The following is a 19,308-nucleotide window of genomic DNA, read 5'->3' as shown; positions in this document are numbered from 1 at the left end:
ATTACAGAAGTACAGTATAGCCACCGTTAATTTTATGCAGTTATGGTTTCATACTGCATCTTTGTGTTTGCGTTTCTCTCAACTGTGAATTGTGCCATGCATGGTCTGTAAGTGTGTGCATAAGTTTTGATAAATTTTAACTTTTTAGAGTGGATTTATGTATAGTTGATGATAGAAAATGATAAAATAGCCTGATATCTACTTATAATTTATTCATTCATGACATACCTATCTTTTTCTTAAATTTTTGGGGTATTTCTAGGCTCTGTGGTTTGTGTGAGGGTTTTTTCAAATTGTCGCACACACCCCCCAAATTGTTCCAATATATTTATTGAAAAAAATCTGCATATAAGTGGACCCTTACAGTTCAATTCCATGTTGTTCAGGAGTCAACTGTAATTTCTCAGGGAGATCCTCCTCAATTAGGATTGCTCTTCTTGCTCTGTACTCCATACTATTTTATATATCCTTTTTAATACTCATCTCTTTCATATTTGCTTGTTTATATCTGTCTCCTCCCCTAGACTGTGAGCTCCTCATGGGTTTTGTGTTGTTTATTTCCTTAGAGCTGGTGTTTTGCTAACAATATTTGCCAACTAAATAGTGGACTTTTCTGGGATGCCTGAATGAAGGGTCTTCCTTTCTAGTCATAAGAGTTCTGTGGTCATAAGTAGAAACTGGGATAGAATTTTAGTTTTGTTTCTACCCCTTGTCATCTTATGTTATGTTTAATTATAATCCCTTTAAGAGGACTTATCTTACATGGATAATAAAAATTTAAAAATAAAAAAGCTTAGAATCATAGAGTTTGGGAAGCTTCCTGTGGTCACATATACTCTCCTCCCACTAAGTTTTTAACAGCTTCTCTGATGTGGCCTTTCAATCTATTTGGATACTTCCAGTGACAGGGAGTTCCATCAGTTCTGCAGATAGTGTGTCATACTCTTGAACACCTCCTCAGGTAACGTTTTCCTTATTGAACCTGAATCTGTCTTGTATATTTCTCTGTTTATCCTTTGTTGCCAAAAAATGTAATTTACTCCCAAGTGTGCACAGTGTGTTTCTTTTCCTACATTTTGTCTTTACTATGCTAAACATACCAAGTTTCTTCAGTTCTCTAAATGCCCAGACTTTTCATATTTGAATCCCAAGTTACCCTCCTCTGGATTCTAGCCTTTATTTTTAAGCAAATTTCTCCGCCATTACATTTTATTATGAAACTTTTCAAACATATAGGAAAGTTGAAAGAATTGTACAGTGGACACCGATATATCCACTACTCAGTTTCTATAGTTAATTTTTCATATATTTGCTTAAGCATATAGCTGTCCATCTCTTCCTCTATCCATCTATGAATCCATTTTTTAAGCATTTCATAGTGGGTGGTAGATATCTAAACATTTCAGCATGCATATCATGAATTAGAACTCAGTATTTGTTTACAATTTTTCTTTTTAGGTAAATTTATATACATTGTAGTACAGAAATCTTTAGGGTACCATTCAGTGAGGTTTGATGGGCCTCCTGTTGTGTAACTCAAACCCCTAACAAGATAGAGATTTGTCACCCCAGAAAGTACCCTCTCGCCCCTTCCAAGTCAGTCCCCACACCATCCTCCCAGGTGCATCCATTCTTCTGTTTTCTTCTATCACAGATTAGATTTGCCTGTTTTAGAACGTCGTGTAAATGGAATCATATAGTACGTTCTGCCGTGTAAAGCTTCTTTCACTTAATGTTTTTGAGATTCGTGCATATTGCTTTTTTCAATTAATTAATTAATTTATTTATTGGCTGTATTGGGTCTTTGTTGATGCGTACGGGCTTTTTTTAGTTGCAGTGAGCGGGGGCTACTCTCCGTTGTGGTGCGGGGGCTACTCTCCGTTGTGGTGCGCGGGCTCCTCATTGCCGTGGCTTCTCTTGTTGTGGAGCACGGGCTCTAGGCACGTGGGCTTCAGTAGTTGTGGCACATGAGCTCAATAGTTGTGGCTCATGGGCTCTAGAGCGCAGGCTCAATAGTTGTGGCGCACAGGCTTAATTGCTCCGAGACATCTTCCTGGAGTAGGGATCGAACCTGTGTCCTCTGCGTTGGCAGGTGAATTCTTAACCACTGTGCCACCTAGGAAGCCCTCGTGCATATTGCTTTTATTACTAATTTCTTCCCTTTTGTTGTTGAGTAGGATTCCAGTGTATAAATACACCAGTTTGTTTATTTTTCATCAATCCCTAGGTGTTGACAGATACCTGCGTTCTTTCTAATTTCTGGCTATCTTGAATAAAGATAGCTCTGAACTTTCTTGTATAAGGTTTTGTGGACAAACAAATGATTCATTTCCCTTGGGTCAGCTATCTAGGGGAGGAATCATTGGTCATAAGGTAGCTGTATACTTTAGTTTTCTGAGAAATGGGCAGACCTTTTTCCAAAGTGGCTTTCCACTTTACATTCTTATTAGAGTTCTAGTTGCTCCACATCCTCACCAACATTTGGATTTTAGCTTTTTAATGCCCTCTTTAGAAGGGCTTTTATAGAAATGGTCACAGTCCTCTAGGTGGAGTCTGAGAGTCGGCTCTAATTCAGTGATGTGCTTGCCTTCTTGGTTATGAGAACTCTTTTGGAGCCACTGTGTCATATTGAACTTAAGGTCAACCAAACCATTGAGATCTTCTTCAGATTAATTGTTTTTGAGCCATGTTACCTTTCTGTGCCCTTAAGAAACTGATTTCTGAAAATCCTAAATGTAAGACTTTAAATTTATCCCCATTGTGCTTCATCCAATTAATTTGAGAAAACATAGAATTTTGAATCTATCGTCAGTTGTTCTGACGATCCCTTTCAGCTTTATATCATTTACAGATTCGATAAGTGTGTTTTCTGGGTGTTTTAGGTTGTTGACGAGATTGCTGAATAGGTCAAGTCCAAAGATAGGGTCCTATGACACAGTGCTGGAGACTTCTCTCTAGACTCCGTTCAGTAGGATAGGCCACCAAACTATGAATTTATCTCATTATAAAATCATCTAGCTTACGTTTTTGTATGTTTTCCCACTGGAATTTAAGCTTCATGGGAGTAAAGTTCTGTGATGTATCTTAAGCATCTAGAATTAGGGATTAAGGCATATAGTTGGTGTTCAGTAAATGTTTTTAAATGAATGAGTGAATGATGGATAGATATGTGGATTTTGTCAAAAGCCTTGCTGAAAACAACTTTCATTGTTTTCTTGAAATTCCCCCTATTGCAAAATGAAACAAACATGTGCCAACAACATACTGTTTGGCTTTTTTGCAGAAAAGGAAGTTAATGAACTGATGGAAGAGCTGTTTGAAACTGTGAGTAATGATCTTTGAATGAGAACTCAGGATAGTAGAGGTAGATTCTCTAGCAAGCACTGTCCTTTGGTCTCAGGGCCTCTCTCTCCAGAAGGGTGGTCCGACCAAACCCATTCTCCTTTCAGTCCACCCAGGAGAGAATATAGTGGGAGGAGAATTTTGCTAACTAATTAACTTTGATTGTCCATATGTAGGTTATTCTTAATAAAGTTTTCCTTGCAAGCTTTTGGGTGGCTTCTTCAGCTATCACCTGTTATATCCTTAAAGATTGCAAAGTAATTTTAGATTATTCTGAGCACACCTAAATTTATATTTGTCATAAATTTATCTCTTTGAAGATATTTTGATCATTTTGAGTTATCCATGCTATGTCTTTACCATTGCAAATTGGCTGATTGAGAAACTTTTTTCCTGGCATAATAGCTGTTGTATGAGCCCAGAAGTGAGAAAGTTTCTGATGCAAGCTCTCTCAGTGTGCCAGCGTTATTAAAGTCCCGTAAACTAGTCTTCGCTTTCCCTTCTCATGCTGTAGTGACTTTTGCATGGTCATTCCCCAGGAAAATCCTTCTTTTCCTTTGCCCTCAGTTTCAAGATGAGATGGGATTCTCCAACATGGAAGATGACGGCCCAGAGGAGGAGGAACGTGTGGCTGAGCCTCGGCCTAACTTTAACACCCCTCAAGCCCTACGGTAGGTTCACCAAAGATCTTAAGACTTAGAATGGAGGAAAAGTGTATGTCTGAAAAGGTTTTGAGAAATTTTGGTTAACAATTTCCCATCTCTGACTACCTACTGTTACTGGTATAAGGATGAAGAACCCCATGGGGGCATTAGGTGTCAGGTGAGTAAGTCTCCTTATTATGGGGCAGTGCAGCTTTAGCCCAAGCTGTATCTGTTTGGGAAAGGAGAAAAAACAGCAGCTGGCATCCATAGCCGCTTCTCCAGGTGAGTGGTGCTGGAGAGGTGTGTAGGCCTCTGTGTGGCCAGCCACAGAAACTATGCCAAATTGTAGCATCCAGTATGTCCCTTTTGTTCTTCTTTTTACTGTTAACATCTAGTAAATGTTAATGAGCCTTTTTAGTCACCCAGGATAAATTGAGTAAACCATGAAGCACCCGCAGTAATGCCCTAGAATCTAAAATGTGAGTATTGCCCTCTTCACTTAAAGTAGCACTTCTGTTGTCCAACCCAGAAAGTAAAGGCTTTAAATTTTTTCCCCTGTTTTTGTGATGAGTTTGCTTGGTTCATCTGTACTTTATTGTTCTGCATTCTGAGAAGCACATACTATCATTAGGTGACTGGCTGGATGTCAGGGTATGGTTTGTGCCATGGGTGGAACAAGGGAAAACTAAAAGACACATAGCCTTTAACTCGTCCTGGGTTTTAACTTAGCAGCATTACCTAACTAGAGAGCTTTGGATCCATCTGAAAGCTAGACCTTCAGGGAACTTGCAATTTAGTGAAAAAGACAAGGTATACTAACCAGTGTGTTAAAGTCAGAAATGTTAGTCATATTGCATTATAATAAATACCATAATATAACCACAGTAGAAATCTCAGGAGTTCCTTTTTTTCCCCCATTTTCGTTGGGGTGTAATTGACAAATAAGGTTGTAAGATACTGAAAGTGTACAGCGTGATGACCTGATATATGTACGCATTATAAAAGGATTCCCTCCATCAAGTTAATTAACACTTCTGTCACCTCACATATTTACCTTTTTTTTTTTTTTGAGAATGTTTTCAAAATTTCTAGAGTCTGAATTTGACCCACTTACTTCATGCTGTATTTCATAGCAAAAATTTCTAGTGTAGCAGAATAGAATGTGGGAAATTATTATCCTGAGATTTCATCTGTAAACATATTTCAGTTCCACTAGTCAACTCTGGGTATGAATTTTTTAAATTTGGGGATTATATAACTACTTAAAAATGCTTGTTCCAATTCAGTTACCTTCGGGTATTCAGTTGATCTGCTTGGGCTGCTGCTGCTTTTCTTACAGCTGGAAATGCAAACCCAGCTTAATCCTTGACGGAGTAAAATATCGCAGGGAAAGTGAGTTCCCTGTGCTCCCCTTATCAACTGTCCATCCAGGGAATACTTATTAAAATCAGGCACAAGGTCTTTTTTGCCTTGCAGATCATCAAGAGTTTGTGGTTCTCGGTAAAATTGTACAGATGACAGCCCCATGTCTTTTGATTTTCACTCTGTCCCTGCCCATACTTGCAGTAAATACCGTAAAAGGAAACATAATCTTTATCCCCAGAGGCTGTTGAAAAAGTTATTATCATTTAACTATTGCTGCAGTCTAGAGGATGTCTTGAATTATGATAACCTGCTAGTCATAGCTACTTGAGCGGGTCTTATCCTGATTGCACAGGGTATCAGCTCTTGCTTAATCAGTGGAGTGTCTTGTTCTGCCTCTGCCTTAGAACTAGCATGCTAGATATTTTGGTTCTTACTTCAGCTCCGGACACAGTCTCTGCCTCTTAGGAGGTAGAGGTGGGAGGTTGGGTTAGAAAACTTGGAGGAGGAATTCAGAGAGCTAAGATATTTTCATGGAGATTACTAGGGTAATACTTGAACCAACTTGTCACTATTCATCTAAACTACTGTATGTTAGTATATCCCCTTCCTGCTTCATGCTAGAACGTCTTTGACTTTTTAAGAAAGCATGGCAGGGCAGCCTGAATAGATAGGAGTTGGGGACTGAGAGAAGCTAGACCTGGGTGGAATAACAGCTAGATTAGAGAACAGATGCTGCGCTTTGAGAAGTTTCTGTATCGCCATTAAGAACAAGTCCCAGATTAATGTGGCTGTCATTGTGATGCAAAACGATGGGTTCCCATTAGCTCCTTCACTGCTTTGTTATTCAGGCATTTCCCTACGCTTAGATTTTTGTTTTAATTTCCCCTTCATTAGTATATTACTTAGAGGACTGAATGTAGAAGAATGAGTGGGGGACAAATCAGAACCATCTTATTTGAATCTGTGCTAACAACTTTGGGAGAAGGTTTGGGGAGGATAGGAGTTTGCCCATTGGCTAAAGTGAGATTTGGAATTAGCAGTAGATGGAGTTTGTTCAGACTCGCTTAGCCCACCATTAGAAGGAACTGGATGTGTTGTGGACCCAGGGAAATGTTCAAATCCATTCATCTCTCTGTTGGAGATAGGTTTGAGGAACCACTGGCCAACTTGCTAAATGAGCAACATCGCACAGTGAAGGAGCTACTTGAGCAGCTGAAGATGAAGAAATCTTCAGCCAAGCAGCAGCAGGAGGTAGAGAGGGTTAAGCCCCAGAGTGAGAAAGTTCATCAGACTCTGATTCTAGACCCAGCACAGAGGAAGAGACTCCAGCAGCAGATGCAGCAGGTACGACTCTTCTCGGTAATGTTAATATTGGATGATCCCATGGCCTGGCTCTAAAGCCAAGAATTAGCAGCTTTGTAAAAGTCAGAAATAGGTGTCTTGATAACCATTGAAACCACAGGACCACAGGATCTTCACGTCAGTTAGGACCCTGAAAGGTTGTCATGTTTGTGCCCGTATGGCTCAGGTAAGAATGCATGTAAGGACCCTGATAGTATTCAGAATGATAGATTTCAAAGAATCTCTAGTAATCCCTTCTGAATTTAACAGCCTTACTGCCAGAGTAGTTTTTCCTTCTTTATAATCTTAGCCCCTCTGGCTTGAGGGTAAACTTCCTCCGTTTCTGTCATTTTGCTCAAGTAGAATGTATCTGAGAAAAAAATTCCTATCAAGATACTGTGTTGTTCTCATAGTCTCTCTAGAAAGAAAACGTGTGATAAAGTCACTAACATCTTGGTAAAGTCTTCTGGGTTCCCGAAATGACATAACATGTCACTATATTATTTTCTTTCCCTCCCCAGCATGTTCAGCTCTTGACGCAAATTCACCTTCTCGCCACCTCCAACCCCAGTCTCAGTTCGGAGGCCAGTACCACCAGGATATTTCTTGTAAGGCTTCAAATATCCCACAACTCTAAACAATTGTGTGTGCAGTTAGTTTGGAAGTCTTTTCTCACAGATACTGACTCATCATAAGCTACATTTATTCTTCTCTCCTGCATATTTTGGTAGCTATTCGTATGGCTTCCTGTGCTTGCTGATAAAACATAAGTTACTGATTCCCTTGAAAGGACAGGGAGTGTATTCAATTTTCCTAAGACTATTCCCCTGGCCTTTTTATTGGGTTCTCTTACTCACCTTTAACTCCACCCATCTTAGGCTTTTGGTGCTTCTCTTCTCTGTATTGGATTCGTTATTTTTTAGGCTCAATATCAGTGTTTTATGTATAAAATTAATGCTGCTTATGGCATTTGAAATATTTTGGAGGAAGGGTTTTCATTTCAAATTTTTGGGAATTCTCTGGAGGTCCCGTGGTTAGAACCTGGCACTTTCACTGCCGGGGCCCACGTTCAGTCTCTGATTGGGGAACTAAGATACTGCAAGCTGCAGGGCACAGCCAAAAAAAAAAAAAAAAAAATTCAAATTTTAACATATTTTTGGCCGGAGATGTATTATAGCCACAGGTGTTAGTTTCTGCAAAAATCCCCCTGTCAATGTGTTAAAAATCCTATAAAAATTGCTCCTGAACTTTGGGGCGGGTAATGAGGATATTCTTTGCCTTTTGGGTAAGTCTCTTTGGAGTTTGAGTTGGCTAATAGTCCGAATTTCCTTGGATAGTCAACAGAGTGTATTTCCCTCTTATTGTGTTCAGAGGATCAAGAGAAGTACTTTGTTCTAAGTGTTATTCAGAGAACCCCCCCAAAATATTATATTTTATTTTATTTTGTTTTGTTTTGTTTTATTTTAAAGTAATGGCTCTCACTCTTGAGAATTTTAATTCTAGCTGGAGAGCTAGACCATACCTCCAAAAGGTTGAGGAATACTCAGACTGAGAATAAAACAAAAACAAATTAGTGTATCCCAAATCCCCAAATATCTGAGGACTCAGCAAACGAGCAGTCTTACTGGAAAATGTTAATTATGAAAGACTTTATGATGATTTTTTACCTGTTTTTATCCTATTGTAGGAAGGACAGTTTCTCACTCAGAGGCTAAGGGCTACTGGTATTAATTGTCTGGAACTTAGATCTACTTTGTGTCCTGTTTTCCCAGAAAGAACTGGGAACCTTTGCTCAAAGCTCCATCGCCCTTCATCATCAGTTCAACCCCAAGTTTCAGACCTTATTCCAACCCTGTAACCTGATGGGAGCTGTGCAGCTCATTGAAGACTTCAACACACATGTCAGCGTTGACTGGAGTCCCCGTAAAACTGTCAAGAAGACTGGTAGGGGACAGATGTATCCACTTGAAGTTTTTACTTGCAATGGGAGGTGGGAGTCTTATCCCATAGGTAATTTCCTAGGGTCAGTTTCCTGGGGGTGGAGGAGACAGGGTATTTGTAGTTTCTTCCTTCTCTCTTTTATCCTGCCTTTGTGCTGGTTATCTACGTTCTAGAATTAGGTAGTAATACTTGGACTTAAGGGATGGAGGCAGTGGACAGGACGGGGTTGTGGAGGGTAGAGGTGTGGGACTCGGTGCTAATAACTGGACTTAAATAGATACGAGGGTAAGTATTAGGAGTCAGGTCAAGACGAACTTGTACCTGATAAAGGTGGAAGTCAGGTGGTAAAGTCGGGTTGTGTTCAGGTTTTTACTTTCTTCTTCATTAGGATCATTTCATTTCCCATAATGATTGTAGTGGTAGCTGCATTTTGAATGAAACATTGATTTGGGAGTTAGGAACAAATTAGAGATGTTGTACATTTGCTGTGTTCAGTATTTTAAAGAAATTTGCAGATTTGGTTTCTAGCTTGCATTGGTTTAGTATTTTTTGAGAAAATATTTGCTCTTCCCTTAAACCAAATATTTGCTTCTGATTTGTTCCTGGTTTAACAAATTAGTTGTGGTTTGCTCTGGATTTGGATTTGTCTTTGGATTTGATTTTAAATCCCTGACTCTTAGAGTTAAATTGAATATAGTTGAATTTCAGTGCGTTATGTCATAGACACTGATCTCAAACTACTTTATTAGTTGTATGTTGGTAATGAAAACTTAAGTTAACACCAGGCTGCTGTTAAAACTTACACATATAGCGTCATGTGTTTTTCTTCTGGGGATATAAAAATAACATTTATGGAAGGAGAAATATGGCTATAGTGGTACTTATTTCTGGAAAGGCAGAAGTGCCTGGAATTGAGAGGCTTAGACAGCAAGACAGCAATGAATGAGACTGAATTGTCTCATTCTTTTTATGGTTTTTTTGTTCCCAACCTCAGGAGGAATCTGGGAGAACTTAATGAAAGTTAAGTAAGAATCAAATAAAATAAAATTTGGAATACCAGATTTGTGAGGGAGATTAAAGAAGTTGGAATCTTATCCTGGAAGAAAGAAAGCATTGTTGAAGGTCACTTATCTTTCAAGGATTTAAAGGGGGAAGGAGGTAAAAATTTTTTGAGCATACACTGTCTGCCAGGTATTACTAGGTACTTTATAAGTGTTTATGTTACTTAGTGTGTTCAGTGTTCCACACAGGAAAGAAAAAGAGAATCAACTACGAATAACATTGAATGGGACTCCTTTTAGATATATATTAGGCTGCGAAAGAGTGTGGAAGTTTTGAGAGGGGGGTATGTGGGTGGAAGGGCATCGCGTTAGGTAGGGGCAGCTCCATCTAAACGCAAAAATGCATTCAGAAGCTTTTGTGAAGCCCTCTTTTGTTCTAGAATTTCATTTATCACGAATTCTTTTCTTACAGCCTATGAATTTCCCTGTTTGCCAAAGCAAGTGGCTTGGGTCCTAGCCACAAGCAAGGTTTTCATGTATCCAGAGCTGCTTCCAGTGTGTTCTCTGAAGGCAAAGAATCCCCAGGATAAGATTTTCTTCACTAAGGCAGAGGACAAGTAAGGATTTACTGTGCGGTGAACAAGAGCACAAAATATCCTGGGGAGAAGGCCTGTATAATAAAGAGTGAACACAAAAGATGAAAGGAAGAGCAGTATAGACGGGCACAGTTGTAGTAGTGCTTGTTCCAGCAGTGCCAAATACTGCTATTTTTAGGGAATGACATACACATTTTTGAAACATTTTAAGTTGTTTTTTGTCTTTTCTTTATTGTAAAAGCTAATCATAATACTGTTAGAGGAAAATTTTCAAAGGAAAACAATTTTTTATCCATTATCCTAACCACCCCAAGACAATGATTTTTCTTTTTGCATTTCTTATATAATTACTGGCAATATAAGTGTAATTTTGTTTTGCTTTCTTTAACTTAACATCTTGAGATTGGTTTTCTGTGTTCCATGCTGTAACACTGTCTTGTTTTTGTTTCTGTATATTGTCTTTTAATTTAATATTAATGGCCCTATGGTAGTCCTTTTGTGTGCCACTTTTCTCCCCCTCTCTTGTTTAGCTGTTCTGAGTGAGGCTTCACCAAGGATCTTTGTGTATAGAGCTTTTGAAAATCTTTCAACTCTGTTTCTTTGGGTAAAGTCTCAAGAGTGAGATTGTTCGATGAAGGTTATGAACACTGTTATGGCACTTCATGCGTGTTTCCCCACTGCCACCAGCAGATAAGCATGTCGGTACCCGTAATTTGAACATGCTACGGTGGGAGGTAGTGTTGGTGCTGTTGAACATGTCTGACATGATGCCCAGTATTCCTTTTATATTTGTTTTATTAGAGCCATTCTTCCTCCTTCAAATTTCACTTGTACTATTAGGATAATGTGCATCATGACCTGACATTTATTGCTGATTTTTGCCTGGTTTTTCCTCTTCTCACTTGATTGGGAACTCCCCATTGAGTCTTACTCGCCTAGTACTTCTTAGCACTCAGTACATCTGAAATTTTCTATTGAGTTGCCATTAACTTGTACAAGAATTAGATGTAGAAAAAGAGGGTTGTAAAATGTGGAGTTCATCTGGGAGGCTTTTCAACAAGATGGACTGTCAAGTGAGATTGAGTGTCACTGTCCCTTTCTCAGTTTGTTAGCTTTAGGACTGAAGCACTTTGAAGGGACCGAGTTTCCTAAGCCTCTAATCAGCAAGTACCTTCTCACTTGCAAGACTGCGCACCAGCTGACGGTGAGGATCAAGAACCTCAACATGAACAGAGCCCCTGACAACATCATTAAAGTAAGTGCTTCCTGCACGTTCCAGCGGGACCCTCGCCTGAGTGCAGCCATTCCTTTTCTTTTTCTTAGTCTCGATGAATAGCCTTTTACCTAAGGCTAGTTCCTCCCACCTGCACGCTATAGGTTAATCGCCCTCTTTCCTTTTCGTGGATAGTGATCCATTATTTTCCTCTGGAATATCTTCTTCCTCTGTTATGGATATTTCCCCTAAATATAAAATTTGTTCAAATTTTAAAATGCTCGAATCTGCTTTCCTCTAGCTGTTCATTTTCTCCTTTTCCCCCCACTCTAACCGTCCACTTATATCCTTCTCTGTAACTTTTTATTTAGATGTTTATATCAAAGTTATAAAGTACACTTTAAAGAGTCAAATAGTTCTGTGAGGGTTGTCATGAAAAACAATGATTTTTCTCCCTGTTTCCTGCTGAGCAAGGTTTTTGCGGGTGATGGTACATTCACCTCCATATCTAGGTAGCATGCTTATAATTGCTGCCATTTGATTTTTTGGATTTAGGCCTTCTCTATTAAACTGAAACCGTGGATGATAAAAAGTGACTTCTCTCCACACTGCCGTAGTCTCACTGCTCACTGTACATCACAGTTTTGGTTCGATTGTTTTCAGAGTTTATATTATGAGCACTAGGTGAAAGCTCCTCGCAGCTGAGCTGTGTAGTGTATCATGATTACTTTGCTTTTCCTGCTGAACATTTTGTTTCTCCTGGAGTTAATAGTTGCATTTTTGGAGGGTGAGTGAGGCTTGGTTTTATTATGTGTTTGTTACCAGTTCGGCACTAAAGCCTGCTTCAGTTTTATAAATCTCTTTCCAGTGTGTTCAGATGTTTTAGGTGTTCTGCTGTCATTTTCATCTCTCTGAAGAAATCCTTCCCAGAGCGCTCTGCTGCTGTTGCACACTACGCACGTTGCTCTCTTGGCTTGCTGCACCCATGTCCTCTCTGGCTTTTTCTTCACCATCATCCTGGGGATTCATTTCACCTCTTACTTTTGTTGGATCCTCTTATTTCTGAACCCCACATCTTTTTTGCCTTATTTTAGTGGAGCACATCCTAGTAGCATTCTGCAGAAGAGTACTTGAGAAACAAATTTTTAGATTTAAACTGCCTGTTTTCATGGTCTGTAATGACATGACATGACCAATGCAATTTCCTAGTTTTGCTCATTGTACTACATATCTGGTTTGTATATATAACTATTGTTGCTATGTAACAAGTGTACAAAAGACCTGTCTATGAATCTATAATTATTCAGAATCCAAGTTTGAAATATGTATTCTCTTCTCCCACTTCAGTGGGTCTAACATTCTATGTTGAAAATCACTTTTATCAGAACATTTTAAGGGCCCAGTTTTCTTCTAGTTTCTAGTGCTGGCTCTTTAGAAATGTAATGCCCTTTTGACTCTTGAACTCTTGTTTTTTTCTCTCCCTCTGGCAGTACGTAGGAGTTTTCCTTTTTCTCCACTGTTTTGAAATTTCATAATATATGCCTTAGTATGTGTCCGGTTTCATTAATTATGCAAAGTACTTGATAAACTTTACTTTGGAAACTCAGAGGTTCCAGTGTTGGGAAATGTACTTGAGTTATGTATTGATGGTTTCCTCCCCTTCTTTTGGTCTGTCCTCTCCTTCTCTGGTACTCATTGGGCAGATCTTAGACCTCTCAGGTTCATCTTCTCATCTTGTCTTTCTTCTTTTTTCCCATCACTCTGTCTTTTTGTTGTGGTTTCTGGGATATTACTTCAGCTTTTTCTCCTAACCCTTCTGCTAGAGTTGAGTTCTTTGTTTCTTCTATCATATTTAAAATGTCTCGTAGCTTTTTTTGTTTTTGTTCATTGAATATTCCGTAATAGCAAATGGCAGAAGGAATGTGGGAAGCAGGAGAGGAAGGAGGCTGGAGTTTTCTCTTCTATACTTGATCAGCATAGTACGCCTGCCCTCAGCTGTGCCTGACAGCCTCAGTTCAGAGAACATCCTTTCCTCAAGGCTTCTGCCAGGGTAGGGGGAGAAACTGTCACCTGGCTACATCAAACAAGAGAGAGGCTTTGGGGGTCTGCCTCTCCAACAGGTTTAAAACCTGTCCTCCTCATCTTGACCTGTTTTTAATTCCTCCACTTCTGGAGGTATCTGGTGTCTTACCCTTTTGCCAGTCTTTGACATAAATTTAGTTGACCCTTAACTTTTCTCCACATGGGATTTGGTTTTCTTCATTTTCCTTTGTCAACTTCCCACTCATCTATCTGCTCTTTAGCTTTGAAAATTTTGCTGCTTTTACTTTTTCTCTCATTCTCTCTCTCCTTTTAGGCTTTAACCTTTAAACATTTCCTTTCTGTTGTTTCTGTGGGGACTCAAGGGGGAACAAAGCCAAATAGATGTATTTAATCTGCCTGTTTTAACAGTAAGTTACCTCTTAACTCTTTAACCTATGAAAGTGTGGATATTAGCTCCACAAAGATCTCAAATTATTTCCTGATTGGCTGTCCAGTGGGTACTTTTCTGCTCTTATCCTATTTAACTTTGCAGTTGATCCTGTAGTTCACACGTTCCTTCCTCAAACTCCAGTTCTCCTATTCCCTGTGATAGCGGGACTTTTACCTCAGGCTGCGCTTTAGTGACCTCTTCTTCCCCTGCTCTGCCCTTAAATGTCAGTGTTCCACAGTAAATTTGCAGTGTGTGGTCTCATCCAGATTCATGATTTTTGGTGTTATCTGTCTCTTCAGGATTTTCACATATGTGTCTTTGGTTCGGATTTTTCTCCTGAGCCCCGGCTTAGCGAAGTCACCTGTTTAAAGGAATTCTCAGCTCTGTTGCCTTGCTGACTCCTCAAACTGAGCGGTGTCTCTCTCCGCACCCGCTAACTGCTGCCACTGCCACCATCACCAACAGCCAGCTCCCTTCCCCTCCTCTGACCTCTTCTTGGATTTGTTCTTTGTGTATGACATTACTGTTTGGCCATTTTCTCAGTCTGTAAACCTAGGCGTTATCCTCGACTCCTTCCACTTGATCACTACCATGTGTCTGTCTGTCACCAAGTCCTCAGTGTTCTTACTCCGTTTCCTACTGCTGCCCGCTGCCTTGGTTCAGGCACCTGAACTGAATTATACCTGCATTAATGCAGTAGTTTTCTAACTGGTGTCTCTAATTCTGACTCCATTTATTCCATCCGTCACATTGCTGCCGTAGCCACCTTTATGTAATCCTTCAGCATAGAGCTGCGACTGCTTGGCATGGCACAGAAGCCACTCCTGCCTACCTCTGACTTGTCTCCTGAAGTCTCTTCACATTCCTTTAGTTGTAGCCGGACCAATCTCTTTGTGGTTCCTTAAACGCAGTCACGATTTTGAAAATGAAGTGTATTCTGCCCTCCCCTGCTTCATGTAGCAAACTCTGTAACTTTAAGCTATATCTGTAGTTGCACCTGCTCCAGAGAAATCTTTCAACTTGTGTGTCATTCTTGTGCACATCTTTGTACTTTCCTGCACAGAATGTCATTATTGGTTCCTACTTGACTGTCCCTCTCACTGGTCTGTAAGCTCCTTGAGAGCAGGGATTGCTTCTTTGTTTGTATGCTCGGCTTGTAGCACAGTGCCTGGCACTTATTGTCAGTGTAAGTTCAGTTCCCCTCTTCATTCGGTCTTAAAACTGAACTGTCTCAGTCTTTCTGTTCTTCTTTCCTTCCCTTCTAATGTCCTTCACACCATTTCTTACTTAAAGGAAGCATCTCTGTGGCTAGGATAAGGAATAATAAGGTACTCTCAATTGCCGCCGCTGAGCAGGGAGCACATTTTAGATAAGATGACTCTGACCATCTGCTTCCTTTTCTCTGTGAACTAAACTTTTCCCTTCCTGGTGACCAGAATGGAGCTCATCAGAAGATGCTGAGTAATGATAAACCATGTATTAATTAGAGATTAGCTTAATGTGAAATGCAGAAGCGGCCAGCATATGCTGCTCGCGTACCTGTGTACACGGATGTGTGTGTGTCTGTCTCAAGCTGCTGCCCATGCCACTCCCCAGCCTGACAAGGGCAGTGTTTCTGGAAGGAATGTGACTCATGCTTTATTTCTTCACTCTCAGTTTTATAAGAAGACCAAGCAGCTGCCCATCTTAATGAAGTGCTGTGAAGAGATCCAGCCACATCAGTGGAAGCCACCTGTAGAGAGGGAAGAATACCGGCTTCCATTCTGGTTAAAGGTACAGCCCTCCTCCTCAAAGTATGTCCGGGGCAGAAGGTCACTAGAAACCTGGCAGAAACGTCAAAGGCTACTTTACACCTGTGATGCTTTAGTTGTAGAAGTAGGACTTAAGAAAATCTTCTTCAGTCACTCTTCCTCTCCTCCCTCCGCCAGCCAGGCGAGTCTATAACCTTTTAAAAATAGTGGTTAAAATGATAGTTTCTTAAAGGAAATTCAGAGGGGAGTTTCTAGACTATATAATTGGAATGTAGTCTTCTTAGAAATATCTGATATCATGCAGAAAAGTCCTTCTTAAAAAGATGTCTTGAGGGACTTCCCTGGTGGTTCAGTGGTTAAGACTCCACGCTCCCAATGCAGGGGGCCAGGGTTCAATCCCTAGTCAGGGAATGGATCCCACATGCTACAACTAAGAGTCTGCATGCCACAATGAAGATCCCGCGTGTCACAACGGAGACCTGGCACAGCCAAATAAATAGATAAGTATTTAAAAAAAAAAAAGGCTTGAGACTGTCCTGGAAAGGTACCTAAATATCTGGAAAGCCCAATTATTTTTGCCAAATTCTGGCATGTGCTAGATCTGAGTGTTCTTGTTCCCAATAGGCCAGCCTGCCGTCCATCCAGGAGGAACTGCAGCGCATAGCTGATGGTGCCAGAGAGGTGGGAAATGTGACCGGAGCCCCTGAGATCAGCTCAGACTCAGGCCTAGGAAAAGGCAGCTCTGAACTGGGGAGTGAAACTCGGTATCCACTGCTACTGCCTAAGGGTGTAGTCCTGAAGCTAAAGCCAGTTGCCAACCGTTTTTCTAGGAAGGCCTGGAGACAGAAGCGGTCATCAGTCCTAAAGCCCCTCCTTATCAGACCCAGCCCCTCCCTACAGCCTAGCTCCAGCTCTGGGAAAACACCAGCGAGGTCAACTCAGTCCGAAGCCCCTCCGAGCAAAATGGTGGTCAGGTTTCCTCACATGATCCAGCCGGCCCCTGTCTTACAGACAGTGCCAGGTGGCCCCGCGCCGGGGGTCCCTGGGGGTGATAGTTCTGAGTCTGCAACGGCACTGCCTGCCGCGCGCCCTGAGGCCAGGACCAGCTTTCCTCTGCCTGAGCCCCAGGCGCTGCTCTCCTCTGCTCCTGTGCCCAAGGTGATGCTGCCCTCGCTGGCTCCTCCTCAGTTTCGAAAGGCCTGTGTGAAACGGAGAGCCTCAAAGAGAAGGGGGGCCAAGGCCTCTCTCTGCCTGAAGCCTGCGCCCCTCATCCACCCCGCGCCTGTTATCTTCACTGTTCCTGCCGCCACCGTGAAGGTGGTGAGCCTTGCCAGTGGCTGCAACGTGATCCAGCCTGTCAGTGCAGCTGTGGCCCAGACTCCTCAGACCATTCCCATCACCACCCTCTTGGTTAACCCTACTTCCTTCCCCTGTCCGTTGAACCAGCCCCTTGTGGCCTCCTCCATCCCACCCTTAATTGTTTCTGGCAATTCTGTGAATCTTTCTGTACCGTCCACCCCTGAAGATAAAGCCCAAGTGAGTGTGGACATAGGTTGTCCTTTGGCTGAGGGGAAAAATGCCTTTCAAGGCCTAGAACCCAAATTAGAACCTCAGGAACGATCTCCTCTCTGTGCTGCTGTCTTCCCCAAAGAGGAGCACAGCCCAGGGCCTCCACCAGCAGACAGAGGGTGCCAGGAACAGTTGTCGGAGAGCAATGCCTTTGGCTGGACAATTGTGAAAACAGAGGAGGGGAGGCAGGCTACAGAACCACTGCCTCAGGGCTTCCAGGAATCTCTCAGCACTTGCCCTGAGGATTTAGAGGAAATGGTTAAGATGGAACCTAAAGACCCCGGGGAGGACATCTCTGGTGGATCCCTGGAGCAGGACGGCTGTGATGAAATCAAAGAAGAACACTCTGTGGAACTGGACGCTGGCTTCCCAAGTGAGGAGTCAAGCGGATCTAGAGAGGTGAAGAAACAGGCGGTCCTGCAGCAAGAGGAGGAGAGGAGTCAACCAGCTAAAACCCCTTCAGCTTCTCAAGAGCCTCCTGATGAAGGAAACTCGGGAGATATGGGCAAAGGATCCCCAAGGAATGCTTCATCCTCCACTGACCCTGAAATGGTGCTTAGCAGCCCCCCAGGGAAGCCCGAAGACTTATCCAGTGTTGACGGCCAGTCAGTGGGGACCCCAGCTGGGCCAGAGACTGGAGGAGAGAAGGATGGGCCAGAGGAAGAAGAAGAAGAGGACTTTGACGATCTTACCCAAGATGAGGAAGACGAGATGTCATCAGCTTCTGAGGAATCCGTGCTCTCTGTCCCGGAACTCCAGGTGAGAGTTGGGAACACTTCTCCAGTATTTTGTGGACTCAGTAATAGGTTTAATTTATTGATAGGCAACCTTTTTGCTTTTTGTACTATATAGATAGTCCTAAAATCATTTTTTGACTTTTTAAGGTATTACGGGACGTGATTTGAGGTGAGAGGAGAGGGAAAGAGTGCAGTGTTACTTATTATATTTGACTTAAACTCATTTAAACCTTAAATTGAATCACCTGAGCACAATTCAAATGATCCAAAAAAAAAAATCATTAAGTATGGACCCTGGCAAAGGAAAATTATCTTCAGGGTAGACCTTTCAAACCACATCTGCTCAGGAATTCCCTGGTGGTCCAGTAGTTAGGACTTGGCGATTTCACTGCCAGGGCCCAGGTTTGATCCCTGGTCAGAGAACTAAGGTCCTGCAAGCTGTGCAGCATGGCCAAAAACAACAACAACAACAACAAATTCAAACCCCCCAAAACATCTGCTTGTAACCACCCCCCTCCCCCCGCAATTAATTAACCTCAGTTCCTCCTGAAAAACTCTGTACAGTCGGTACTGGGTGAGCCATTACGGCCCTCATGAACACTCTTTGGGGGGTTTTGCAGGAAACAATGGAGAAACTGACTTGGCTCGCATCTGAAAGGCGCATGAGTCAGGAGGGTGAGTCTGAGGAAGAGAACTCCCAGGAAGAGAACTCTGAGCCTGAGGAAGAAGAGGAAGAAGAAGCAGAAGGAATGGAAAGCGGGCAGAAAGAGGATGAGATGACGGATGAAGCCATTGGGGACCCTGCCGAGAAGCCTCCTACCACCTTTGCCTCCCCCAAGACTGCTCCAGAAGTGGAGACCAGCAAGACCCCACCAGGTGAGTCGGACAGGCCCGAATGGGGGTGGGTCTGAGGTGGCCTCGTTGTCTCAGGGACATGTACAGAATGGCTAGCTTATAAAACAAGTGCCAGTTTCCAGAGGAACTCCTCTGGATCTGGCCTGCCAGTCCCCCTTCCCCCAAACAGATGTTTAACCTGGTGCTGTTGCAGAGAAGAGCTGCTCTGAAATGTTAAATTGACTCTTGTCAGCTGCTGTATAAGTTTTTATACTGGTTCTAAATTCATCTGTCATGCATGAGGCCAAGAGCTGTGTTTGTTTCAGAAAGCACGGCTTGTTCCTCACCAAGACATAGTCCCTTGAGAGCCCAACATCAAACCATACTCACTCTTTAGACTTCCGTCTTCGGTATGCAGCAGCCAAGTTATCTCATTATCATCCCAGTTAATGCAGCCGTGCGGCCGACTCCACATAGAGCCGACTTGACAGGGACAGATGT

General features: G+C 42.0%; 1 protein-coding gene across 10 annotated transcripts in view; it reads left to right on the top strand.

Annotated features, from left to right (window-relative positions):
* GON4L (gon-4 like) overlaps positions 1-19,308 on the top strand; it is an 80,905-nt gene that overhangs the window by 50,116 nt on the left and 11,481 nt on the right. For all 10 annotated transcript variants that reach the window (XM_057725987.1, XM_057725993.1, XM_057725982.1 and 7 more), the window contains 10 exons: positions 3,284-3,324; positions 3,910-4,013; positions 6,497-6,695; positions 7,214-7,300; positions 8,465-8,636; positions 10,107-10,251; positions 11,335-11,485; positions 15,573-15,689; positions 16,292-17,995; positions 18,594-18,849. In XM_057725987.1, the coding sequence (XP_057581970.1) occupies positions 3,284-3,324; positions 3,910-4,013; positions 6,497-6,695; positions 7,214-7,300; positions 8,465-8,636; positions 10,107-10,251; positions 11,335-11,485; positions 15,573-15,689; positions 16,292-17,995; positions 18,594-18,849 (2,976 nt within the window). The remainder of the gene's footprint in view (positions 1-3,283; positions 3,325-3,909; positions 4,014-6,496; positions 6,696-7,213; positions 7,301-8,464; positions 8,637-10,106; positions 10,252-11,334; positions 11,486-15,572; positions 15,690-16,291; positions 17,996-18,593; positions 18,850-19,308) is intronic.

This window comes from Hippopotamus amphibius, chromosome 1 (assembly GCF_030028045.1).
Source record: "Hippopotamus amphibius kiboko isolate mHipAmp2 chromosome 1, mHipAmp2.hap2, whole genome shotgun sequence".
Taxonomy (NCBI): Eukaryota; Metazoa; Chordata; class Mammalia; order Artiodactyla; family Hippopotamidae; genus Hippopotamus; species Hippopotamus amphibius.
Note: the sequence above shows the minus strand (reverse complement) of the source record. Positions and strands in the feature narration are given on the sequence as shown.